This window comes from Neltuma alba, unplaced genomic scaffold, assembly GCF_004799145.2.
Source record: "Neltuma alba isolate B1F8T4 unplaced genomic scaffold, ASM479914v2 tig00004862_pilon, whole genome shotgun sequence".
In the NCBI taxonomy this organism is placed as follows: Eukaryota; Viridiplantae; Streptophyta; class Magnoliopsida; order Fabales; family Fabaceae; genus Neltuma; species Neltuma alba.
Genome location: NW_021633885.1, coordinates 194853 through 221002, shown reverse-complemented (window position 1 = coordinate 221002; position 26150 = coordinate 194853). Strand labels below are relative to the sequence as shown.

General features: G+C 37.5%; 4 protein-coding genes across 7 annotated transcripts; all 4 read left to right on the top strand.

The window, feature by feature from the left end:
* LOC114745956 (uncharacterized protein At3g50808) lies at positions 1-1975 on the top strand. Of its 3 annotated transcripts, XM_028934136.1 has the most exons (4): positions 9-233; positions 324-505; positions 682-906; positions 1316-1975. In XM_028934136.1, exons 2-4 carry the CDS (start codon positions 332-334, stop codon positions 1496-1498), a joined length of 582 nt encoding a protein of 193 aa, XP_028789969.1. In that variant the 5' UTR covers positions 9-233; positions 324-331; the 3' UTR covers positions 1499-1975. The 3 variants fall into 3 exon arrangements, with proteins under 3 accessions (XP_028789971.1, XP_028789970.1, XP_028789969.1); XM_028934138.1 differs by lacking the exon at positions 1316-1975 and having other exon boundaries at positions 1-233; positions 682-1276; XM_028934137.1 differs by having other exon boundaries at positions 7-505.
* A 5267-nt stretch (positions 1976-7242) lies between these two features.
* LOC114745954 (protein DMR6-LIKE OXYGENASE 2-like) lies at positions 7243-9265 on the top strand. Its single transcript, XM_028934133.1, has 4 exons — positions 7243-7725; positions 7851-8098; positions 8328-8694; positions 8805-9265. Exons 1-4 carry the CDS (start codon positions 7426-7428, stop codon positions 9051-9053), a joined length of 1164 nt encoding a protein of 387 aa, XP_028789966.1. The 5' UTR covers positions 7243-7425; the 3' UTR covers positions 9054-9265.
* A 2069-nt stretch (positions 9266-11334) lies between these two features.
* Positions 11335-15457, top strand: LOC114745971 (carotene epsilon-monooxygenase, chloroplastic). The gene is made up of 9 exons (XM_028934151.1): positions 11335-11921; positions 12329-12625; positions 12702-12902; positions 13202-13303; positions 13850-13990; positions 14121-14228; positions 14668-14750; positions 14912-15074; positions 15404-15457. Exons 1-9 carry the CDS (start codon positions 11433-11435, stop codon positions 15437-15439), a joined length of 1620 nt encoding a protein of 539 aa, XP_028789984.1. The 5' UTR covers positions 11335-11432; the 3' UTR covers positions 15440-15457.
* Positions 15458-22171: 6714 nt separating this feature from the next.
* On the top strand, positions 22172-26150 carry LOC114745970 (paramyosin-like). Of its 2 annotated transcripts, none has more exons than XM_028934150.1 (4): positions 22172-24525; positions 24612-24731; positions 24873-24988; positions 25520-26150. In XM_028934150.1, the coding sequence occupies exons 1-4, from the start codon at positions 22231-22233 to the stop codon at positions 25755-25757; spliced, it is 2769 nt and encodes a 922-aa protein (XP_028789983.1). In that variant the 5' UTR covers positions 22172-22230; the 3' UTR covers positions 25758-26150. The 2 variants fall into 2 exon arrangements, with proteins under 2 accessions (XP_028789983.1, XP_028789982.1); XM_028934149.1 differs by having other exon boundaries at positions 24873-25009.

Sequence of the window (26150 nt, the reverse complement as noted above, 5' to 3'; positions counted from 1 at the left end):
GTCCCTTAGCCGCACTTGTATAATGAGCCCCTGTCCTTTTAGTCGCGTGTTGTTGGGTTCCAAGTTGAATGCCGTTTACTCTCTGTCTTTCTCCTTCTCTGCATTTTCTTCTGCAACTCCCCTCCCACTCCGCCATTGACGCCGTCGATCCTTCAACTTAATTCCAACTGTACCTTTCACCATTACTTCTTCCATAACCCGTCGGCGGCCGCGCACATTCACCTCTTAAACTGGTATAATATATTCTGTTCTCACAGATCTTCGTCTCTCTGAAATTTGTTTGATCAGGTTTTAAGATCTCATTAACTGGCGTTTGAGCACAGAACACACAATGCTGGTCCCTCCATGGCTTGAACCGCTTCTGAACGCATCGTTTTTCAGCGTTTGCCGGATTCACGGAGACGCCGCCAGGAGCGAGTGTAACATGTATTGTCTCGATTGCAATGGCGACCCGTTTTGCTTTTACTGCCGTTCTTCAAGGCACAAGGATCATCAAGTTATCCAGGTCCCATCTGTTTTGTTTTTTTCCTGGCGCGGATTGCTATAATTGAAGCGCATTGTGCTTTGATGTGTGAATCATCTGTGTGTGTGTGTGTATTATTTGAGAATTGATGATTCAAATTGTGAATAACGATCATGAAGGGGCGGCATTATATTGTTGATTACTTGTGTGATCTGCAGATAAGAAGATCTTCGTATCACGATGTGGTGAGAGTTGCAGAAATCCAGAAGGTCCTGGACATAAGTGGAGTACAGACGTATGTGATAAACAGTGCGAGAGTGCTGTTTCTGAATGAGAGGCCTCAGCCAAAAACATCATCTGGGAAAGGAGGGGGAGCTCACATTTGCGAGATTTGTGGAAGAAGCCTCTTGGACCCATTTCGTTTTTGTTCTTTGGGATGTAAGGTCAGACATCTCTCTCCCTTCTCTCTCTCGCCTCACAAAAATGTTTTTCCATATATATCACTGTCAACATGCACATCATTCACAACTCAACCATGCTTTCCCTTCATATGCCTATAACACCCACCACCCACACACCTTCACCTACATTTCCAAACCCATCACCATCACATTCCCCATCATCATTATATACATATTCCCACCACTATTCATCATCGTCTCAATCTCTCTCCCTATATAACACCCTCGTCTTAATTAATATATATAATTAATCCCTCATTATAACACTGACCTTTAATTAATGGTGACATATACATAATTATATTATCAACCCCTTAATGAGAACATGAGACGAGACTTGAGTTGAATATATGTACTAAAGATTCTGCTGGGAACTGCATGATTTAATTAGCTTGAAGGAATAAAGAGGAATGGGAATGCGAACTTTGGTTTGGGATCAGTGTCTTCCAGACAAGAAGAAGAATTGCGTGAAGGGTCACAACAAGATATGTATCCGGCCACGCCTCCTCCTCCACCTGCTTCCTCTGCAAGAAGAAGAAAAGGAATTCCTCATAGAGCTCCTTTTGCTTCCTAGTAGTAATAATAATAATTATGCTATCTTTACCCTCAAAACTGGTACATATTTCAATTCAACCCTTCTCTTGTTAGTATAATTTATTCCTTTCCGAAAAAAATAAAAGAAGAAAAAGGAAGGAAGATAGCCTTTGGAGTTGTCCATGCGTGAAAAAGAAAGGGAAAAGTATAGAGGTAGGAAAGTTCCTTGTTTTCGGGACTGGTCTCGAAACAACAAATTGAAGAATCAATAATGCAATGGGATTTGTTTAATAATTGATGCTCGAGGGTGTACATATCATTAAGAAATTGGAAAGCAAGTCTTTTGTTGAGTCCGTTTTATAGTTTTCAATGTCCCACCATCCACATGCCCCCTTTCACTCAACCATAACTACGCCTTTTTCTTTTATTCTTTATTACTTATTTGTTTCTTACGTGCATGACATGTAATATTGGGACGAAAATCAGTTATTTATCGTTACCAGTTTTACCTACCAAATTGGTTAAACGACTTGGCCTCTCTGTGTTCTGCTTTTTTCACTGCCGCTTGAAATTTTACTCGCCGTGACTGTGCTCTTCCGCCTCCATTTTGTTTGAATATTGTTTTGGAATTATCAGGGGAAATGGATAGGGTAACAAATGGCGAATGATTTAGTTGTTAATGTAGCATCGTCCAAAACAATTAGGTAGAGTAGATGTGAATTGATGGGTACTCAAGGTTTTTAATTTTTTAAAAAGTGCGTCGTCCTATAATTAAACTAATTAAATGAGTAGGTGGAATATGGTAACTTTAAGTTAAAAAAAGTAAGTTGCCCCCACCTGAACTATGTTTGATTAATCAATCCCTTCGTTTCGACCTCGAGTTATAATATGCTAATTAATCATGAAATAATAGCCTCAAAAGATGCTTCATGATTTGCGGTATTTACCTCAAACTTCCATCGCGGAGGATAAGGGGGAAGCCGATATATAGCTGCCGATTAACGGCGCGCACACACATATATATAGCAAACTACCGGGCATTTAATATTTTCTGGACTGTACAAGAGAACTCTAAAATACAATTAAAATGTTATATGTATTTAGCATAAAAAACATATACATGCGTTTGTATGTTTCTGGACGTGCGGGTGGCGCATTTGGGAGTATTATATATTGTTTAAACCATAATATTTTGGGCAATTTTTTTTTTAATTGCCCACCCAGTTCACCGGAGTTTTGCTCTGATTATATTTGGATCCGACCCGTGTTGCACATCTGGCTATGGTGGGTAAGTTTTCCAACAGGAATTTTTTGTATACGCTGAGACCCGAACTCGAGATTTCGTTTAAACGATACCAAGCCGCTTACTACTTGGACCAGTTCCCGTTGTTTAAATTCTGGGCAATTTATATCGGTGGTAAACAGATTGGGGAACAGAATGGTGCCACAAACTAGCCCAATTGGTCGCCACTATAGGTTGACAAAGTCCAACCTAGTGAGGCCCAATAACTAAGAGCGTAATTGTACGCCCCATCGCGTTTGTTTATGGACCGTCCATTGAAAAATAGCATCATGATACTTGGAAATGCCTCTTTTTTTTTTATTTTAATTTGAAACAATAATAATAACGTGTTTATCCCATCACATGGAGTGGGCTACATGTGAATAAAACATACCGTGCTCTAACAATAACTAAATTTTTAAATAATTTTTTTTTCTGAATTTGATCATTGGTAATAAATACTGTCGGCAGATTCTGCGGTACAATTATAACATACGTGTTGCACCTACGTATTCCTGAAATGCTTCACAATAACCGGAAGAAACTGCCAAATAATGAAGTAATGTCTTTTGTTTTGTGGACAATAATCATAAGGAGCCCTCAGAAGAAAGTCCAAGGTTTGTGAAGGAAATCGCTCATAGTTTAGGGAATAGCTAACCGAAAAACCAGCGAGAAGTGATAACGTGACAGGTCGCAAAATATGAACCGTTTGTTGAAACTGTAGCTTGTCGCTGATGATCTCACGATGCTCCAATTCCAACATTGATCGGAGCTTTAATTTAGAGTGGACCTGACGGACCTACCTATACAATATACATCCAACGCATCAAGAGCAAAACGACAAGACTTGCCCAACTTGGAAGCGTGAAACATTCCGGGGCCACGCACTAATCACAGCATTCTTTCCAGAAATCCATTGCTCCTGCATTACATTCCAATGTCGACGCCCATAGACGAAACGTTCTTTTCCTTACATGTGCGGCGTACATGATTGACACCAAATGGAGTTCATGTCGTTTACTTCGTCAAAGCCTCTCTAGCTAGCTGTATACTAGCTTCGCTCATAAGTATAATATTCACTTTGTAATGCAAATTTTACAGTACAAAGTGGATTTTACATTTAGGACGGGAGCCAGTAATATAGACTGGAATCGTTCATTCATGTTTGAAAACCCTTTGATCTCAGTGCGAGAGTATTTTAACGAATCAAGGGTTCCGAACATTAACATAGGCATGGATATAATTTGTTCTGCTATATAAAGTTCACGGACCTAAGCGGTCAATAGCTGAATGCATGGATCGATATCTCTAATCATAACAGTGATTTTAGAAGACCTTAATACTACTTGCAAAGCTATGCTTCAATTTGCCATTGTGTGGTTGGGGTCTTGTGATAAGAAACATGAACCCACCCAATCCAGGTCAGATCGCACTAACCAATGTCCTTGTCTTTTTCACATACGAGGCCATTCTGCATCGCGCACAACTTTTGAAAACTCACAGATATTTTGTTACTTGGCTCACAGGCCTTATCTGAAATTACTTATCTGAAATTAAAAAAACAATAAAACGAACCAGGCAAGTGGGGAAAACAAATTCCCTTGGGCCATTTTGATCGGTATATAGATATATACACACACATATATATAGGAGGGTGTACTGCTTAAGCTTGTGCATCGGACTTGACTGGAACCCGTCCCCGTCAAGAAAAAGCAAGGTAGCCCACATAAGGACGACGTCTCTCTTGGGATTGCTTTGGTTGTTTGTGTTTGGACGTTGGGAAAGCAAAACGGAGAAAAGGGGACAGGAATGGACTTGTTTGGAGTGATCGATGAGAGAGAGAAGCCTCATTCGTCAGAGTACATATAACCCAGAATCTACTTGAGGTTGATTTGCTTTGGGTAATAACAAAATGATTTACACCCAGCGATTACAGCACAAACCCACCATTTTTTTCTGATAGACACCTGATGAATTGAAAAAACGGCTCACTTTGAATTAACCCAGTCCATAGATATCGTTGTTAACAAATTCTTGCCGCGCTAACTCTGTGTGCTTGTGTAGAGAGAGAGAGTGTGTGAAATTAATCAAATCTACATTATTCGCTCACGCCTTGTCAATAAGATCACTTGTTCATTCGATGCGTTATATGTAGTATACGTCACTTGCACTTGATATTTTTGGGTGTACAGTGAGGGAAAAAGCACACAACAAACGGCAAAAACAAGTAGAGAATACTGTCCGAGAATCTTACTATATATCTTCAGTTCCGATCGAGCCTCAGTTAAAAGATATTAACTATGAGATCGTAATACCTAGCGGTGTTAGAATAAATACCTTCGTTTACATTTTTAAGAAACAAATTCGTAATTTTTCACTTAATATCATTATATCACGATTCGATGGGTACTAATATCCCTCAATCAAGAATCAAGGGATTTGGATTCCTATTATCAAATAATTTTGACTTTGTTAGGCTGTGTCCAAAAATATTAGAATCACTAATTATTCAACTGCTTCCAAAGGCCTTCGTTATAGAAATAATTAAATTAACCAGCTCCCTCTTATTCTTAATTTCCGCGTCTTCCAATGTGTTAGCTCTGGCGTATAATTAGGGGCTCTTGCTTCTGTACGCCGTATACATACATACATATATACTGATATACAAACACACCTTAATTGGATAATTTTTTAAAAATGAATTTATTTAGTATATTGATAATAATTTTAAAATTATTTGAGACTTGTTAATTATTCCAATAGTCTTATTTATGGGGTGAAGAGAGAAAATTTTCATGTGAATATACGATTTTATTCTTCATTTATTATTGTATTGATTTTATTCCCATGAGATACATTGTATATTAAACAGAATAAAATTAAAAAATTATTAAATTTTAAATAAGAATTGATAAAATTTAAAATTTTTACGGGTACGTGTGAAATATATGGGAAATGAGGGCCAGAAGAGCATATTATATGATTCGAGATTGAAATCCAAGGCATGACGAGGGCTAAAATACAAGTTGATTTGACATGTGTATAACTTTTCCAGCGTATCAACTGAAACCTGAGCAGGATCGACGACGTAGATCTTGTAGGCTGATTAGGAACCATGCATACTCAGTGGGGTTAATTAATTACTGCGTCAATAATCTCTCAGTGTGTGAACGTCGAACTAATGCGTCTTTAATTAATTACCACAGTATTCTGAAGTTATCAAGGGGATTATATCTATAATTTTTCAGATTAAGCATCAAGTACTACACCCATCATGCGTTGACCAAATAAAATACATTATATATGATCTGATCTAGATTTGTTGTGAGGGATATATATCATTTGACTTTGATAAACATCTAAATATTCTATTAATTGCAACGAAGGGCTCATTTATTTGTGCAAGAGTCAGTGTAAATCGACGGCGTTCATCATCCAAACGCTAACATCATGATTTTGTAGTCATAAGCTTGGTCTTGCCTGGTTTTTGCGATCCAGTCCCTGCACAGTATATAAGATCGTCAAGTTTAGCCTATATATCCTGAAGAGAAAAAATCATACTATAAGATAATAAATTGTATTTGATCATTAAAAACTATAACAATCCCCATTCAATATTCATTTGAAAAAAAAAGCATTAGGATACAAAAAAAAACACCACTTTCTAAATGTATACAAACTTAATTAATGATCACGCATTATTCTCACATATAATATAATATCAAGTTATTAATTAAGAATAATAATACTCCTCCAGTCTTTAATATAGGACCCAATTCTTAAGTTGGTTTTGGTCTTGAATATAAGACCCATTTCTCATATTTATCAATTTTCTCTAAATTACTCCTGTAGATACTCCCTCAACCATAATCAAATAGAAGAGGGAGATGAGGTATTAAAAAAGATGATTATGGTGTTTTAGGAAAAATGTATCACTTTTCTTATAATTAACTAACTTACCTAACTTCCTTAATTTAATCAAATTAGTTAAATGGGTCTTACATTAAGGACCGGAGGAGTACATCTGATTAAATAACAAAAGAAATTATAGTTTAAATTATAACTTGCTTCTTGTATAACTTAGGTGGGAAGAAGGACTAGGATTGCTCTGCATGACGAGCCATGTATGCTAGCTAGGAAGGACGGCCCTACAGGAGGACAACGTTGTTGGTCGCTCACCCGCCCGAAGGTAATAATTATAATCGTGCAACGACATTTTCTGGTGCATGAACCCTCTCCCGCATAAAAATACAAACCCCATATAGGTTGTTTGAGAGTCTGATGCAACACATCATCAAATCATCATCCTTGCTGAGTTGTTGGATGAATCCATCGTCAACTAGGGGGAAAGAGACAATGCATTATACTTGAATAGTTCTAATCCCTTACTTCTCCTCAGGCCGTGACTGGAACTTTTGTCAACGCTCTTGTTTTTAAATGGTAATGGAAAGAAGCAGTCCTCTGAATTCAGAAACCCGAACCTGCTTTCCCCAAAACCTGACACTGTTCCTTACCCCACCACCTTCCCAGTTCTCTATATAAACCTCCTTATACGCTGCAAAATCCCAACACGACATCCCAACCCGTCCGTTCCCTTTTCATATATATTCCCATAACGTTTTTCCTTCTCCTGTATATCTATCGGTTAACCATTTCTAGCCGCTTCATATTGGTCCTCCGTAGACATGTCTCCTTCAACGGCGATAACTCGCGAGAGCAGCGAGGAGGGAGATGATGATACACCAGAAAGCGACTACCTTTATAAAGGTGTGAAACAGCTTTCTGAAAATGGCCTTCACAGGGTCCCTCCTAGGTATATATTCCCTGCCTCAGACCGACCCAATACCAGCGTGGAAGAACAATATGCTCCCGATTTAAATCTAATTCAGCTGCCCATCATTGATTTTGGTGAGTTGCTAGGACCCAATAGGCCCCAAGTCCTTCATTCCCTCTCTCATGCTTGTGAACACTATGGATTTTTTCAGGTGGGTGTGGATTTTAATTTCTCTGGTCATCAGTGATTAAACTGATGATCAGGAAAACTGGAATATTATATTAATTAAATGGTAGATATACGCGCGTTGACTTTTTTTCTTTCTTTGAATTTCAGCTGGTAAATCATGGGATTCCAGATGATGTTCTGAGGAGAATGATGGATGTGAGTTGGAGGTTCTTCGATCTTCCTTACGAGGAAAGAGCCAGGTTCATGACAACAGACGTGCAAGCCCCTGTCCGATATGGGACTAGTTACAGCCCCACCAGAGAGACAGTCTTTTGCTGGAGGGACTTCCTTAAGCTCCTGTGCCATCCCTTACCTGATTTCCTTCCCCATTGGCCTCCTTCCCCCGTGGACTTGCGGTGAGTACTCCTAAGTCACCTCTACTGTTATAATATTCTACGTCATACTCTTGCGTATACCCAATAACCTATTCATTTAATTAGCCGAATAGCCTCACTTGGACATTTAATTACGCTTGAATTTCTTATTCGCTATCGCCCAAAAACGTCACACGTTGTAACGTTATTAAGGCATGATGGGGGCCAATTTTAACTTTGTTGGGACGGTCGTGTTTTTATTCTTTAAAAGGAAAGTGGCGGCTACCTACGCAGAAAGAACCAGGTACTTGTTCCTAACGTTAGTGGAGGCCATTCTAGAGAGCCTGGGCTTAGGAATTGAGCAGCAAGCCAAAAAAGACGAGACAGAAGCAGAAGAAGAAGAAGACATTTTAATTAAAGGTTTCCAAGATGGTAGCCAGATGATTGTGGCCAATTACTACCCGCCATGCCCAGAACCAGAGCTAACTCTCGGGATCCCTCCTCACTCTGATTATGGCTTCCTCACGCTTCTCCTCCAGGACGAGGTTGGGGGCCTGCAGATCCAACATCAAGCCCAATGGGTCACCGTTCGTCCTGTCCCCAACACTTTCGTCGTTAACCTCGGCGATCACATGGAGGTGGGTTTCTCGTTGAACTTCTTGCAGATGCACAAGAAAACTATTGAAAGTGGTGTGTATATATATAAATATCGATTATCGTGTTAATATTTGGTGTTTGTATGGATCAGATATTTAGCAATGGCAAGTACAAGAGCGTTCTGCATAGGGCTTTGGTGAACGCGGCGAAGAGTCGAATATCTGTGGTGTCTCTGCATAGCCTTCCGTTTAGCTGCACGGTGAGGCCGTCGTCGAAGCTCGTCAACGAGATGAATCCAAAGCTTTATAAGGACACGAATTTTGGCGACTTTCTCGAGTACCTTTCCACCAGAGAACTCAAGAGAAAGGATTTTCTCGAGTCTAGGAAGTTACCGAAATAATGAACGTAACTAATCTATGACTGTAAGTAATTCACCATCCAGAAATGGTAAAGAAGAAGATACGGAACATGGGTCCTGTCTCTTCATTGTAGGGTACGGTTTTGAGAAAGACATATTGATTACATGCACACAAAGCCCTGCTGTACTAATCACCAAAGAGGAAACAAATAGAAGAGAAAGCCTGCCACGTGGAAAGAATATTTTCGGATCAATAATGGTAACTTTCCGGGGGACGCGCACTCACACATATTGATAACTTTTTTTTTGGAGCGATATTGATGAATTGATACTAGGTGCTAACACATAGATGCGCGCTTTTAATTTCCTGTGGATTGTCAGTCACGTCACTTATGTGTTGAATCAGTGTAGTTTGAAAATCAATTAAACCGACTGCGTTTCATATAATCCTGATCTTCAAAATATATTTTATAGTGTATTTTATATTATAAAATGAATTTTATATTTATGACTGGATAAGTATTTTCCTATCAGTGTGATATTTTTTTTAACAAAGATTTGAGTGCCTTTTCTAATCTTAAGCCTCGATTAACATGCGTGTAACTCCTTCCTTAATTTCTGGCCCATTCGGATGAATAAATTAAAGGGGTGCTTTTGGAGTTGAAAGCGATGGTGTCCCTGCAACAAGATATTGAGAAGGATGAGAAAGTCAACGCACGAGTTAATAATTTCTAATATAACAAGCAAAGTCAAGTGTCATGTGACCAGCTCAATGCACTAAAAGCGTGAATTTTATTATGTGTCGATAACGTTTACTTGAAGACTTTAAAAGTCCAGTCTTAAATAATCTCAGCGAAGATTTCAACGATGTTTTCCCAGGATTATATTCAAAGATTAATTTCTGTGAACTCCATGCTATTTATTGACCAGCTCATTTTACCGTAAAAGTCATACCGATCATTATTTATTTGGTGAAAATGAACGATCCATTATAAAGAGCTTAAAACAAAGAAAATAAAATAAAAATTTATTTTTCCTAAGTTACCCCATGGATACTTCTTTAACTATAATCAAGTAGAAGAGGGAAGACAGATATTAAGAAAGATGATTATGGTGTTTTAGGAAAAATATGTCATATTTCTTATAATTAAGTGACTTACATAACCTTCTTAATCTAATCAAATTAGTTAAATACTACCTTCGTTCCTTATTATAAGAGTTTATTTGATTTTTAATTTGGTCCCAAATATAAGACCATAATCCATTTTGTCTTTCATATTTATTTATTTTTTTCACAATAGTTCTTAAAGTGGTTGTATATATATAAAAGGTTTCATGAAATGGTAACTAGGTAATATACATGATTAGCAAGGGTGTTTTAAGAAAGACAACACCTATTTATCGCAAATAATTAACTTAACTAATTTTTTTAATCTTTTCAAATTATTCAACTAAGTCTTATAATAAAAACTGGAGGTAGTAGATTTTATATTAAAAATCGGATGAGTATTTATTTAAACTGTAATAAAAAAACTGCTTTAGAGTCGAATACTGCCTCCGGAGCGTAAACCAAAATGTAAAAGACAAATCTGCATTCGAACCCAGTCTCAATACTTTTTCCGGACAATGACCCAGTCAATTCTGATCCAACTTAGAGGAACCCAATTCAGCCTGGGACGACTGAGACTGAACCACCCAGACCGGTTACTGGGTTAGGCTCAAAGATCATGTGGTCTGGTGCCTCTTGACAGGATATTTTTCATGTTTTTGTAATATATAATATTTGGGCCCATGATAAATTTTTCAATTCGAGCCATATTTGTAGAAAACTAAAAAATAGCTGCCTTTTTTTTTGTCAAAAATTAAATAAAAATCACATTTAATAGTCACAGTGTCTTAAACAAAATTATTTTCAATAAGAGAATACTTACGTTTAAAAAAATAGATTAAGATGTAATTTTAACCCCTATCTTATTTCTCAAATGCAATTTTATTTCTGATTTTTTAGTACTGCAATTTTGACCTTAATTTTGTATGTGTGCAATTTGCAATTGAATTACATCTGAAAAATAACACCAGAATTAAAATTGTACTTTAACCCACAAAAATAGCAGTGTTTGCCAAAAAAAATATAGAAATACACACACGTGATATATATATATATATATATATATATATATATTGCGCTGCAATATAAAAATTAAGAGGGAAAATTTATTTCTAAAATAACGATAAATTGAAAAGAACTTCCCACCGCAACTTTGCAGGTCGCATCCCGCGGGCATTTTTTTTCTCCTAATGGCTAAACCGCCACTGGCATTTCAGTTAGACTGGTTCGCTTCTGGATGCTTAAAATACAACTTGCAGTGATGGTGGGAAAGAAAGGCTGAAATTCGCGGTTTTTTTCTTTCAACTAAAACAATGCCTTGCTCACTCTGCCTCTTATCTTCCCCACTATGCCCTCTTCAGAAAACTAGTTCGTTCACTCTAAAATCTTATCCGCTTCGCCTCTCTGTCAAATCATCCATTGACAAAAATCCCACCACGAATTCAAACAGCAGCAGTAAAAAATCCAGTTCTTGGGTCAGCCCAGATTGGCTGACTTCATTGACTAGGTCCCTCACCTTAGGGAAGGACGATTCTGGCATTCCTGCTGCAAGTGCCAAACTCGACGATGTTTCTGATCTTCTAGGTGGCGCTCTTTTTCTCCCTCTGTTTAAATGGATGAATGAGTATGGTCCTATTTACCGACTCGCCGCCGGGCCTAGAAATTTTGTGGTGGTTAGTGACCCTGCTGTCGCGAAGCATGTTCTAAAGAATTATGGTACATATGCAAAGGGTCTTGTCTCCGAGGTTTCGGAGTTCCTATTTGGGTCCGGTTTTGCAATTGCTGAAGGCGCACTCTGGACGGTAATTTTGAATTGTTTAAGATTCTGCCCATTCTGACGTAGTTTATTATATTCAAAATGGGGAGTCCCTTATATTTGCAATTATGTCTAGGATTGTTAACATCCTCAATTTTATTAGTCTCCAATTCTTTGATTTATACATATAAGATGTTGTTGTGAGAATGGGAAGTTCATTCCGTCTGTTATAAAACAAATTAACAATGTGGCTTGTTTTTCTAGCGAGTTATTTATTCTAGGTACAGTATTATAATCGTCTCATCTCAAACCATGTTCCATAGGTGCAACGATGACCCATAATTTATTTGTTGCTAAATTGGTCGAACTTGTGCTTCTAGACTTCCTTTCATGATTTTATAGGCTACCTTATGCAACCAGCTCTACATTACAGCTATTTCTTATATGTATTAGGTAAGGCGCAGGGCCGTGGTTCCATCTCTTCATAAACGATACTTGTCTGTTATAGTTGATCGGGTATTTTGTAGATGTGCTGAGAGACTAGTGGAGAAGCTACAATATGATGCACTGAATGGAACTCCTGTTAACATGGAGGAGAAGTTTTCGCAGTTGACTCTAGATGTTATCGGTTTGTCTGTATTCAACTACAACTTCGATTCACTTAATACAGATAGTCCTGTTATTGAGGCTGTTTACACTGCATTGAAGGAGGCAGAAGCTCGTTCAACTGATATTTTGCCTTATTGGAAGGCAGGTATTATTATCTTTAAGTCTTGGTTTTCATTCTCTTTCTACGCTGATCATGCTGTGTTTTTTCCCCCTCCAGGTTAAAGCTCTTTGCAAAATAATCCCTAGACAAATAAAAGCTGAGAAAGCTGTAAACGTGATTAGGGAAACTGTTGAAGAACTTATTGTGAAATGTAAAGAGATTGTGGAGGCTGCGGGTGAAAGAATTGATGGTAATGATGAATACGTGAATAACACTGATCCTAGTATCCTTCGCTTCTTGCTTGCCAGCAGAGAAGAGGTTTGTTGCATTTTCTTGGTGACACATGCTATGATTTTCCTGTCATCATTGTTTTTATATGCAGATAGCTGATTTTTCATCCTCCACAATACTAGAGGTTTGATGTGTAAATAATGAAATTTAATATTTATTCTGATTGGACATTTTAATATCAAGACTTGCTCGGTACACCGAATATGGGGTAGTATTGTCACCATGAATACTGTGCATAACATGGTTTTGTTTATAGTATCATTAGTTTACAACATATGAAGTTGACATATTGTTTCTATTTTACTTGATGGTTTTTTATGTCTTAGGTTTCCAGTCTGCAGCTACGGGATGATCTTTTGTCACTGTTAGTTGCTGGCCATGAAACCACTGGTTCAGTTTTAACCTGGACACTTTATCTTCTTAGCAAGGTATCATTTTAATTTAATTTAATTTTTTTCATAAAACGTGATCTCTATTCTGATTAATCTTATGAATTGCCGGCAACCCCGCTTCAGTTTCACCAGGTCAATGAGTTGCTGCTTCTCATTCTAATAGGGTATTGCAGAAGTTAATTTTTTAAATAGATCAACTGATCCCAGTTTTCTGTTTGAATTGTGCATTTGAACTACTTCTCAATCATAGCCTTTTCTTCCCCCAGACTCTTCATGATTACACTGGGAGTCAATATTGAAATTGTAAAGCCAACTTAACTGGGTTAATGTGAGCATCACAAGCTGATTTAACATCCTCATAGACTTTCAATAAAATCTAGCTTCCGGCATGTTTCAAGGATTTTTTAACATATCCATTGTTATTTTGAAAGTAGTATGTGCCTCTGTTTGTGTATTGTATAGCCACTGCTGAACAAAATGAGAGCTCCAGTTTCCTTAAAAGAAATAGATTCCACCAATTATATATTGAAAAAAAGCTCCAGTGTGCATTTTTGTCTAAAAATATGTGCTTTATTTATGCAGGACTCTTCCTCCTTGGCAAAAGCGCAAGAAGAGGTAGACAGAGTTTTGCAAGGAAGACGTCCTGCCTATGAAGATATTAAAAATCTTAAGTTCTTGACACGCTGCATTATTGAGTCACTTCGGCTTTATCCACATCCTCCTGTAGGTTGCTAAGCTAGTTATTGTAGTACTTATGCTAATTAAATTAAATGCTATTTATTTGTATTTTTTTTAATAGAGCTTGCTTCATCAATTGTCTTTTGCTACTAATGTTCCTCTGTGCATTATTCAGGTCTTGTTAAGAAGAGCTCAAGTTCCTGATGTGCTCCCTGGAGATTACAAGGTTGATGCTGGTCAAGATATTATGATTTCTGTATATAACATCCATCACTCTTCAGAGGTATCGCCTGATATTTTCCATTTGTAAAATATTCTCTTCTTTGGGTCCGTTGTTTCTTTGAGGAATCAATTGAGATGTTTGTGCTTCATATTCCGCCTAAGAATTAAATGATTTTACCTATCATATGGTTACCTCCCAAATGCCTCCCAATTGTTCTGATTCTGTTCACCTTCATTCTTCATATGATTTCCCATTGAAGTAGCTGGGTTTTACAATGAATTAGTGTAAATCTTTTGTTACATAATCTGTATCCATCAATTATGAATTTGCTGTGGTGATTGCAAAACAATGTTAAAATTATTTCTTTCTTCCATGTTATTTTGCTAGATTTCTTTAGCCCATCTGATATGGTAGGTTTATCAAGTACTGAATGTTTTTTCATTTCTTTGTAATTTTAATATTTTGATCGATTTTACTACCTTCGATATGGTTTTGCAAGGTTTGGGAGAGGGCTGAAGAGTTTTTGCCAGAAAGATTTGATTTGGATGGGCCAGTCCCAAATGAAACAAATACAGATTTCAGGTGTCCATTATCCTCATACACTTACGGAAATACTTCAAGATTTTCGAGACACTGACTCTTTATTTCGTATCAAGTGCCATATGCTGGGAGGGTTGAATGGGGGCTCTATCTGGCTATATGTCTTAGTTTGCTCTCATTCTAATGGGTCAAATATGTGGCAGATTTATTCCGTTTAGTGGAGGACCCCGCAAGTGTGTTGGTGATCAGTTTGCTTTATTGGAAGCAACAATTGCTCTCGCAATCTTTCTGCAACACATGAATTTTGAACTAGTTCCTGATCAGAATATTAGCATGACCACTGGAGCAACTATACATACAACAAATGTAATGTATCTTCTTGTGTCTGAGATATTGTGCTCTTCTGAGTAGTTTAGCCTCACGTTAATCTGCTTACATAATTTTCCTCACTGTTTTTCATGATGTTTCTGACAAAACCCGTGTAAAAGGATCTTATTATCGAGTAACTGTTGTTGGTCTATCAAAAATAACTAGAAGTCCCTGGACCGAGTGTGTTTGGTTAACTGGTTGTTAACTTTTTCTTGTTTGTGAGCTTTTCTATTAAAGGGAAAGTAAGGGAGAACAAGTAAACTTCCAAGGGGGTTACTTACATGTCAACTTCAATTTTTGTTGGCTTAACAAATTTTTTTTTTCAGGGCTTGTACATGAAACTCAGCCCACGGGGAAAATAGTTGATTGTCTTCATCTTCCTCAGACAAGTTCGGCTGTAAAGTTGCCCATATCTTCAGCGCATCATTTACTTATGTTATTTTTTAAAATATATATATATATATATATTTGCACGAGATGCATTTGATCATCCCCACTTTTGATGTTATGATAGAAACTTATAATTTTGATTGACTATCAAATGTTATCTGAATATCTGGTACGAAGTTTTCTCCTGGTTAATGCAAAGTTTTTTATATTAGATGGCCCAATCGATGGTGCAGCTTTTTCTGCATTTTGGAATTTCCTAAAGAAGATCAATTGATATTCGAGGTGAGAAAGAAATGTCTTGGCAGATGAGTCAGGCAGAATTCTGTTTTGTTTGCATCATTTAGCTATCATGACTCTGTACTTTTTCTATTTGAAGTTTGCGCATGATGGAAGTATATCTTTCTTTTTCAGTTAAACTTTGTATTATGAAATTAGAGTCAATGAATAATGAATTATTGTGTTGCGTGCAACCTACGATGCGTTGGATGGATGCATTGTCACTCTCGTCAGTTGTCGCTGGTGTAAAAATTAATTGAAAACAGAGTACGGAAAGCCGGAAATGTAGGCTGGCAATACTAGGTAAAACATGCGTGGCGGAGCTTTGCCATTTTCTTTCGATGCTGGTCGAAGAAGGGGCGTATGCTGAACTAAATTTCATCCATGTCTTTAATTTTAGTAATTAGTAAGGAGAAAAAAACCTATAATACTCAAAATAGGATGATATTTTGTTTCTTTGATAATAACACTGGGCATTAAATAAGATTTTGAATGTTACTAGTTATAGCAGGGTCAAGTAAAGACTGTATCTGTTACATCCTCAATTATTAAAATAATGCTTGCTATTAAGCATTAGGAGATGGAATGTTGGATCATTCTGTTGATCTGTAACAAGCGTTAGTTGAACCAACTGCGCGACGACAAAACATTAACCCAGCTGTTAAACGCCATGGTTAAGTTTATGGTCGTGATCAGGGATCCCAGAGCAATTAGCATGATTTAGTAGGGCAAAGTTGACTATATTTGTCCTATGTTCCCCGCCAACACAAAAGAGATTACTTTCCTTGTCCTTTAAAAAAAAAAAAGTACTACCTTTATTTAAAATCCTATAATTTAATATACAAGATTTTAAGAAATTTTAAGGACAATTAAAATATTTTTATCTGATGTTTCAATAAGAGTATATCAAAATTACACATCTCTCATTAAAAATAACGATAAAATATTTTACATATCAAAACAGGTGATTTTCTGAAAATGCTTTATATTTGAAAAAAGGGAATGACAAATTGTGCCATCCGTGAACCAAATGCACTTGTTTTAAATCGAAAATCTGGTAGGAAAAAAAAAAAAAATCTGTGAATCAACATTTAATATTTTAATAGTATAAGATAAGATATACATGAAGCTGGAAAATTCACAAAATAAAATACTAACTTTGATTCTTAATTTAAAATCTAGTTAACTAATTTGAAAATATTAAGAAAATTAATTTAGTTAGTTATTTGTAGTACTAATCCATACACTCCCATTTTTAATAAGATTCCAGCTAAAAGTATATAAGCACTGCAATGTGTCTCTTCATGAGTGTCTGGCAACCACATATGTAAGGGTAGAGTCAGTGCTTTGTTAATAAAAGCAATAAGAAAACCAATATACTCCTCCGGTCCTAATTATAAGACCCAATTGACTTATTTGAGGAGATTAAGGAAGTAAGTTAAGTTAGTTATTTATAATAAATAAGTGTTGTTATTCCTAAAATATTCTTGCTAATTAAGTATATTGGCTAAAACTATCATTATTAGAAGGATTATCTTGGAAAAAAATGCATAAATATAAGAGAGAAAATGGATTGGGTCTTATAATTAGGACCAAATAAAAAGTCAAATTGGGTCTTATAATAAGGACCGGAGGAGTAAAATATTATTCCTAGTGTCACATGATATGACTGATTAATTGATATTTTAAAATTTAATGTTGGTTCATTCTAACTATATAAACCAACGCTGAGAACTCCCATCAAGTAAAAAAATGGAACTTTCTACAATGTACAAAATAAACTTTGCAACTGAATAGGAGACACTCATTTTGAGGTAGGTTTATTACTGAGACGTTTTTAACAGTTAACCGCTCGGTACTTGACTAACCCACGATTACCGTGAGCATGATAACTGGCATAAATCTTATTCTTTCTAAAATATTCTTATTAATTATATATATTTAAATTAATAGTAATATGCAATTATCATAAAAATTACTTGAGAATTACATAGATAAATATTGAATATAAACTGCAATAGCGTCTTATATGCTTAAAGTCAAATTAAACTAATTTTCGTATATACGAAGATGAAAAAGTCGTAATATAGGTCGCTCTTGGTTTCATGTGGAGCTGAGGCTTTGTTTGGTTGGAGGGTTGTTGAGGGGAGGGGAGGGGAGGGGAGGGGAGGGGTGTGTTTGGTTGGGAAAAATAGAGGGGAGGGGAGGGAAGAAATTTGTCTTTTAGTGCTCCCCTCCCCTCCCCATGCTCCCCTCCAAATTTGGGGTTTTTTGGAGGGGAGAGAAATATTATGTCTAATATTGACCAAACTATCCATACTAATTTTTTAATATTTCAAGTTTGTCCATCTTATTAAAAATCTTTTTTCACTTCTTTCTTTTTTAGCCACTAATAATATTTGATAATAATAATATAATTATATAATTATATAATATATACATATCATATGTATTAATATATACATATCATAACATGTGTGTATTATAATTATATATTATATCGTGTGTATTAAAAAAATAAATTAGTCTAAATATAGAGATAATGGTATATTTATCAATTTATAATTACCTCCCCTCCCCTCCCCTTATGAATCAAACAAGAAATCTCCCTTCCCTTTCCCTCCCCTCCAACCAAACAAAACCATAACCTCCCCTCCCCTCCCCTCCCCTCCCTTTAATTAACCTCCCCTCCCCTCCCTTCCATTGAACCAAACAAAGCCTGAGAGAACGTGGTTGCTAAAATAATCACACATGATCTTAAACTAGTCTATATTTCCTTCTTCACATTAGCAAATTTCTTCGGCAATGTGATAGCGCCAGGCGCGAGCTGTTAGAGCTAACCAGCGCCGGAAGAAAATGAGGCCGATCCACTCTCGATTTCTTCCCCTATCCATCTATATTCTATACAAGTCAAGGAACAGAATCGAGGCCCACAAGGTTTTTGGCCAACCACCGACCGCCACGTCAGCAAAAGAGAATATTTCGGCGACATTTTGGTTCCGAGAGCTACGCGAGCATGAACTGAGTGCGGCGGGGTTCGGCATCCATTTGGTGGGACCGCCACCTTCTTTCAGCTTTGCGCCTACACCAACAAGCAATGGGAGTGCTAGAGCCAGTGCGTATATCTCAGTGTATCAGACATAAGAATATCTTTCTAGTGTCTCTTTCTCACCAGAGTGTAACGCCAATTGTTGAAGGAACAATAAAATAACATCCTTACCTACAATGACCATTTAGCTAACGCCCTGCAACGTCCCCCTCTCTCTCCAGTTGGTAATGTTGGTTGTGGAGACGATGAAGGTGGTGCTGGTGCTGGTTATTATGCTTATGTTGAATTGTAGCGATTTTGATTGATGAAGAACCATAATACAAGCCAGGAGTGAGAGGGAGGGAGAGAAACAGAGGAAATGTTTAGGCTTCACAAGAACAGGCCTTCTAAATCAGAAGACAGGCTTGAATTCAAGTTGTCGCATTTCAAGGCCCTCGAGGTTACTCATCTCCTGTTCCCCTTTTCCATGTTATCCTTTCAATTTTCCCGTCATTAATCTGCTTTGTCATTTTGCTCTAAGTTGTCATACGAAAGTGATTTCTATGCTTTGAAGAGATAGATTTTCTGCAACGAATCGACGTTGGCGTGCAATGCCTTCTATGTGTTTCCAAAATGATCATCATCGGCGATATTATTCCGATAGAATAGTACTCACAGATTGCCTTATATGATGTAATCAGAGTTATGGCTATGGACTTATCCGTTTTCCTTTTTTATTAGAAAATTTCATGTTATGTAAAGAATCGCGGAGTGTGGCTCTGAGACTTATGATCTTGGGATTTGATGCGTAATCTTCATTACCACCAAGAACTTGTTTAAAAGCTTATCAAATCCTAGCCACAAACGATATATTCTCACAATAAGTGCAATTACTATAACTACTTTTTTTACAAGCATTTTTCAGCCTCAGTACATAGCAAGTGCCGATTCTTATGTGAGCAGGTACCCAAGGGCTGGGACAAGCTGTTCATTTCTATTATCTCCAGAGAAAATGGTAAAACAGTTGCAAAGTCGGGCAAAGCAATCGTGCGCAATGGAAGTTGTCAATGGACAGATACCATTTCACATTCTATATCGGTTTCACGGGATGATTCTTCGAAGGAGATTGAAGATTGTCTTCTCAAACTCCTTGTTTCCACGGTACTAAGCTGGTTCCCTCCTTTCCTTCGTCCCCTCATTCTGGTTATCCAGATACAGACATGTACAGTTTTTCCCCTTCCCTGTTCATATTTCCTGCGGTGCATGGAACTTAGATTTCTATCCTCTGCTTTTTTAAACATAATCAACTCTTTCAGTTAATTTTGTATTCTTTGAATCATCTCAAGAAATAATTTGACTTATGCGCTATATATCAGGGATCATCAAGATCTAGCATTCTTGGAGAGGCTACAGTTGATATGGCCAGCTACTTGAGTTCAACTGAGGCTATTCCGCTTTCAATTCCGCTGAACAAGTGCAATCATGGGACATTTTTACATGTTAGTCATGTAACTGAGATTTTATGAAATTTGGCTTTTATCTTGCTGATTCCCACACACACACACTTGCTTTCCTCGGCCCAAAAAAAGTCATGGATGACAACCTGGCATAGACTCCATTAATTACATTCTACAAGAAATGCTTGGAGGCTTTTTCTTGAGAGCCTGTTCTTTTTCATTCATCTCTTCTTATCCAGTCGGTATTTCCTCTGTTTTTCCCGCTCTTATATGCCAATAATCTGCTGCAACAAAACGTCATTCAGCTTAGCACTGGAAACTCAGTAATTTTTGCTTTTATCAGGTTACTGTTCAGTGCCTCACGCCTAGAACAAAATTCAGGTTTGTACTGTGGGGTAGGTTTTTTGTTATATGTGTGCCATTAGCTCAGTATGTATTGACGTCTTGCACAATTTCCCAGGGATCAGGAATCAAGACAGACAAATTCCCATATCAACGATCAGAATGCAAAGAATCATAATGTGGCCGTCAAGTCAAATGTATCTGATTGTTCATATGTAGGGAGTTCTGAATCTTCCTCTATAAAAGCTTTGGACTCTACCTCATCCCTTGGGGAACTTGAGAGTAGGGTAAGATTATAAACTTCCCCTACAAGTACATCTGTTCTTTGGTATCTGTGCACAATCGTAAATTGATCTCTGCCTGTGCTTATCAATGATGGAAGCTGGCTCTAGTTGTATCCATAGTGATATAATATCCCCTCATTTGTCAGTACTAAATTTACAACACTACTTGGATATAAGATCAAAGCGTAATTTCACTGATAAAACATCCCGTCAGTTGTCATTACTAATTTCACAACACTACCTATATATAAGATCAAAGTCTCATTTCATTCTAATGGATTCTTATAAAGCCATTCATTGTATGGTGTTGTATTCAATCCGCAATTATCGGGGTTTTCCTCTTTAGAGCTATTTGCTTGCTTGTCTTAGTCGTGATGCATTTTACTTTTGACCAGTCTATATGATGATAGCGGGGCCATGTCTTTTGACTGCAGGAAACAAATTTCTCTGGTTCTGGTTCGCATTGCAGCTATAACTCAACAGAGGGATCTATAGGAAGGGGAAACTTCTCCCCTAGTATTGATTCAAGGGATGATGAACAGAGCCTGGGTGGAAGACAAGATTCAACCGGTTCCCTTAAAAGTGTATCTGACTGCAATTATCGTGCTCATAATTTCTCTCAATCAAATCATTCATCATCAAATTCCCAGGTGACAAAGTTAGGGAATTTGTCTTCTACGCAAGTGGTTGGAGCATCATCTATGAGTATGACTACTTCTAATAGTCGTCAGGAAGGTGCTGAAGAGTCAACTGAAGAGCTTCGAGCAGAAGCTAAGATGTGGGAGATGAATGCTCGGAAGCTGATGGTTGATTTGGAAACTTTGAGGACTGAATTTTCTGATCAGTCCAAAAATCTGGCGAACATGGGAAGGGAGCTTTCAGCAGCACACGCAGAACGCGATAATTTGGAAACTGAAATTGAGAAACTGAAATTGTCCTTGGAACATGCATTAGCGAATCAGAAAGCATTTGAAGTTTCAAATTGTCAAGGTGAACATATTCCAGAAATTGAAAGGGCATTAAAGAATGAATTGGAGTTTCAGAAAGAGTCCAACGCCAACTTGTCTTTACAACTGGAAAAGAGCCAAGAAGCAAACATTCACCTGGTTTCTATTCTTCAGGAACTGGAAGGGACCATAGAACAGCAGAAAGTGGAGATAGAAAACCTCTCAGCATTACCTTCAAAATTCAGTGATGTAGAGAACGCTTTCCAACAAAGCATAGAAGGAAACAGGAGCCTGAGGCTTCAGTTAGAACAAATGGAGGAGTCAAAGAATGACCTCCTGATCAAGGTACAGCAGCTGGAACAGGTGTTGGAGGAAAAACGACATGACATAGAAACTGCAAAATGTCCAGATCACAAAATCTTCTCAGATATGAAAGAGGAATATGAAAGAAAATTATCTGCTAAAGAGGAAGAAATTTTATGTTTGAAAACAAAGTCGCTCAAGTCTCTGCCGGATAGATTTAATGCAGAGACCGAATCCAGAAATGTGGATGATGCAGATCTTAGAAGAGAAATTGAAATATTGAAAGAGAAACTGCAGGAGCTTGAGGCAGACTGCAATGAGCTTACAAATGAAAACCTTGACCTCATATTCAAGCTTAAAGAAGCACAGAAAGAATTGCGAAAAGGAGGTACATCTGAAGATTTTTCTCCTAAGAAGCTCTTAGATCAATGTTTTATTAGCTCTGAGCCAGATGTCAAAAACAAAGTATTTCCGATGCTCCATTTAGAAGATGTCTCAGAGGAGAAAGTCATTGGACAGGTTGATAATTCAACTGAAGAATTGGAGAGTTTGAAAATAGTTCTGGAAGCAAGAATCACAGAATTGAATAAGAAAGCAATAGATAAAGCTTCTGAAATAGAAAATCTTGAGGCTAACTTGTCATCTAAGGAAAAGGAAATTGGAGTCCTGCAGAAGTGCCAGAGTGAATTGGAAGCTAAGGTTTGTCATCTTGAAGATGACAAATGTCAACTAGAGGAACACGTGGAGTTCATGCTAAAAGAAAGAGATCTCATCTTTAAATGCTTGTATCATTTACAAAGTGATCTTGCAACTCTTAGTGGGGGCATAGACTCCCATATTTCTACCAAAGAGATTTTTGAAAAAGAGCCAGCAGAGCTAGAAAATGGAAAACATGAACTGGAGCTCAACACATCAGAGATAGAACAAGTAAAAGAACAACTGTCACTGTACGTGTCCGTTTTAGAAGCTCAATTGAGAGATTTGAAAAATGATCGAGAGTCCATTCTGTCAGAACTAAGGAGCTCTAGATCTCATGCAGCAACGCTTCAAGGGAAGATTATGAAGATAAAGTCAGAGATGGATTTTTCAAAAGAAGACATGACACGAAGATTAAAGGGGATACAATTTCAGTGGTCAGAAGCTCACCAAGAATGTGAATACCTCAGAAGAGAGAATCAGCGGTTACAAGCAGAAATCGAGAATCTTTCCAAAGAATGCAGTTCTCTGCGGAAATCTAATGGAGATTTGGAAGGGCAAGAGCTGGAGTTCAAGGAGCATTTTTCCATCATGGGAATCAGATTGAGGCAATCAGACCAAAGATTTGCAGAATGTTTGGAAAGAGTTGAGCTCTTAGAAAAGAAATTTACTGTGTTGTTGGAAGATAGCACATCAACCGAGAAGAGTATTACTTCAGAATTAGATGTGCTTCTTGGGGAAAGTGGAATTCATAGGGAGAAGGAGCAAAGCTTGTTGAATCAATTGCATATGGAGACGACTGTAGAAATTCGGAACCTTCAACAAGAAATTGAGCATCTGAGCATGAAACTTTCAGCAATGCATGACGAAAAAGAGGGAATAGTTTCCAACGCGTTGCTTGAAATATCTGCATTACATGCCGGGAAAGCCAAACTGGAATCTGATTTTGAGGAAGTTCAATCTAAAGTACTTTCATCTAAGAACGAGGCTAATCTTATGCAGAAAGAATATGCAAGAAGGCTGCAAGACCTAACAACTGAGCTTGGTGCTTCCAAAATTAACCAGGAAATGCTGATGTCTGACCATGAAGAGCTTTTGAAGCTTGTGGAGGATTACAAGTCAAGAGAACTAAAAGTCAAAAGCACCATGGATACCCTTGAATTGAAGCTTAAAGTCGCTGAATGTGAGAGACAACAACTCTTGGAGGAGACTAAAAATTTAAGGAACGAATTGCAGCAGATAGATCAATTTAAAAATGAGATTATAGTGCTCGAGAAGGACCTCGATTCAACCAGTTCTGAGAAAGAGAAACTAGAAGCATCATTGCATGTGACATCTGAACTTTGTGAAAATCTGAAGGCAGAGGTGAATTTGTTTGCAACAAAGACCTCAGCCATGGAAAAGGAATTATCTGAATTGGAAGACTGTAAAAGAAGTAGAGCAACCCTAGAAGAAAGGCTTGTGCAGATGGAGAATGATTTAAAGACGAAAGAAACATTATTTGGCCAGATTACTGAGCAAAAGAACGAGCTCAATCAAATTAAAAGGATAAACAGGCAGTATCAACAAACCATACAAGGACTTGAGCAGGAAAAAGTCGAGTTTCAGGCAAAATCCCGAGCCTTTGAAGAAGAACTGAAACTGATTAAGGAACAGAAGCGAAATCAAACGCCCAAGATGAATAGGAAAGCTGTACCTGGTCCTGAAGATCCGAAGATTTTAAAAGTCGGTACATCTTTTCTCCTCAATGGCATATTTACATTTTGGTGTTAGAACTCTTGATTTTTATATATATATCTTTTAAATAGCAGAATCCAATGGTGAAGAACTCAAGCCAGCATCGCAGTAATAGGAAAAAGCCCTTATCTAAGAATGACAGAGAAACTGTGAAAAATCAACAGGACATTTACAGTAGCAGGCATCAGAGTGAGGTGATACATTAGGGATGCTTATGATTTAATTTTGCCTCCATGTTGAATTTTATAAAGTTTATTTATAATTTCTAACACGTGGCATTTGCTTTAATTAAATAACTTTTAATGCTTATGTTCACTGTCTTCCTTTTCTGATAGGTGGAAATTGATAATGGACTTCATGATGAAAGTGTTCATGTGGTCGAAGTAGATCCAGAGTCAAGGATTCAGTTGCTTGAGGCTGAACTAGCAAAAGCTAAAGAAGCGAATAACATGTACGAAGTTCAAGTCAACAGGTTAGAGAGGAACATGGTGTCTTCCAAAAGTCTATGAAGTGTGCACGTAACCATCTTTGCGTAACCAAAAGTTTATGCGAAATAATTCCAAGTCAATTGACAATCTATGCATTGTTTCTATATGCGAGCAAAGAATCCCGTTTTCACTTGTTTGCGTTCTGCCGCTTATTCTATGCTCTTTGAAATTTTGCACGAATCAATTGATAAACAGTAGAGGTTAACACGCTGTGCTTTATTCTCGCATGTCAGAAGATTGATGCATTGTAGGAGGTAGAGCTCAGTCACTCTGTTAGAAGTTCTCATTTTTTCCCTTTTGAGCTTATAGGCAAGCATATCATCAACAAATTATATATAACCGTAGCTGAGACCTTACTGCAAACTGCGAATGGAGAACATGAGAAGAACGCTAGCCCTTGTGCTGAATTTTCTGGGATCTTCATTCTTGTTACATGCCTTGCTGCGGATATAAAACCGTGTATATTATATAAATGATGAATTTGTCCCTTGCAGGTTACTTTCAAAAGGCCAAAACAATCAGGCGAATGTCCCCATAAAATCAGTTGCTGGAGGAGAAGTAGTGACGAGAGAAAAATTCGAGCGTACAAAGTCAACGCTTGAGGCAGAGTTAAGAGACATTCAGGAGCGCTACTTGAACATGAGCCTTAAATATGCTGAGGTAGAAGCTCAGCGTGAGGAACTTGTGATGAAGCTGAGGGTGGTCAAGAATAAAAAAGGATCCTTGTCATAAAATTATCTCATGACTGGTCCGATGTCCGAATTACCATGTTCTTGTTGACGCTACCGGTCTCGGGCAACTTGCCTTCACGGATTTGAAGTATCATATTTTTCAATATGCAAATTGCAATAGGATTTATCTTTTGGGAATGTCATTGATTGATTGATAACAGTAGAACTATAATTAGTTTTGTAAATATCGGGAATTTTGAAGGGAGAATAACACCTAGCGAGTGACATCTTGATTGTCTTGGATTCTTGGGCTGTCTGTCAATAAGATATACCCTTTTATAAACCTATGCTCCTCTTGTCGTTGCAGCCTACGGCTGGTCCGTCCCCCCAATCCCCAAGGCTGGTCCCTCTTCTTGCTTTGAAATTGCATTATCATTTTTTGGGCACGACAAAA

What these genes read in the sequence shown, in the direction of transcription:
- LOC114745954 (XM_028934133.1), top strand. Translation starts at nt 7,426, where the DNA reads ATGTCTCCTTCAACGGCGATAACTCGCGAGAGCAGCGAGGAGGGAGAT. An exon ending in AACACTATGGATTTTTTCAG is followed by an intron (nt 7,726 to 7,850) that starts GTGGGTGTGGAT and finishes TTTGAATTTCAG; the next exon opens with CTGGTAAATCATGGGATTCC. An exon ending in ACCTCGGCGATCACATGGAG is followed by an intron (nt 8,695 to 8,804) that starts GTGGGTTTCTCG and finishes TGTATGGATCAG; the next exon opens with ATATTTAGCAATGGCAAGTA.
- LOC114745970 (XM_028934149.1), top strand. Translation starts at nt 22,231, where the DNA reads ATGAAAGAGGAATATGAAAGAAAATTATCTGCTAAAGAGGAAGAAATT. An exon ending in AAGATCCGAAGATTTTAAAA is followed by an intron (nt 24,526 to 24,611) that starts GTCGGTACATCT and finishes TTTAAATAGCAG; the next exon opens with AATCCAATGGTGAAGAACTC. An exon ending in GTAGCAGGCATCAGAGTGAG is followed by an intron (nt 24,732 to 24,872) that starts GTGATACATTAG and finishes CTTTTCTGATAG; the next exon opens with GTGGAAATTGATAATGGACT.
- LOC114745956 (XM_028934137.1), top strand. Translation starts at nt 332, where the DNA reads ATGCTGGTCCCTCCATGGCTTGAACCGCTTCTGAACGCATCGTTTTTC. An exon ending in AGGATCATCAAGTTATCCAG is followed by an intron (nt 506 to 681) that starts GTCCCATCTGTT and finishes TGTGATCTGCAG; the next exon opens with ATAAGAAGATCTTCGTATCA. An exon ending in TTTGTTCTTTGGGATGTAAG is followed by an intron (nt 907 to 1,315) that starts GTCAGACATCTC and finishes TGATTTAATTAG; the next exon opens with CTTGAAGGAATAAAGAGGAA.
- LOC114745971 (XM_028934151.1), top strand. Translation starts at nt 11,433, where the DNA reads ATGCCTTGCTCACTCTGCCTCTTATCTTCCCCACTATGCCCTCTTCAG. An exon ending in TGCTTGCCAGCAGAGAAGAG is followed by an intron (nt 12,903 to 13,201) that starts GTTTGTTGCATT and finishes TTTATGTCTTAG; the next exon opens with GTTTCCAGTCTGCAGCTACG. An exon ending in GGCTTTATCCACATCCTCCT is followed by an intron (nt 13,991 to 14,120) that starts GTAGGTTGCTAA and finishes TGCATTATTCAG; the next exon opens with GTCTTGTTAAGAAGAGCTCA.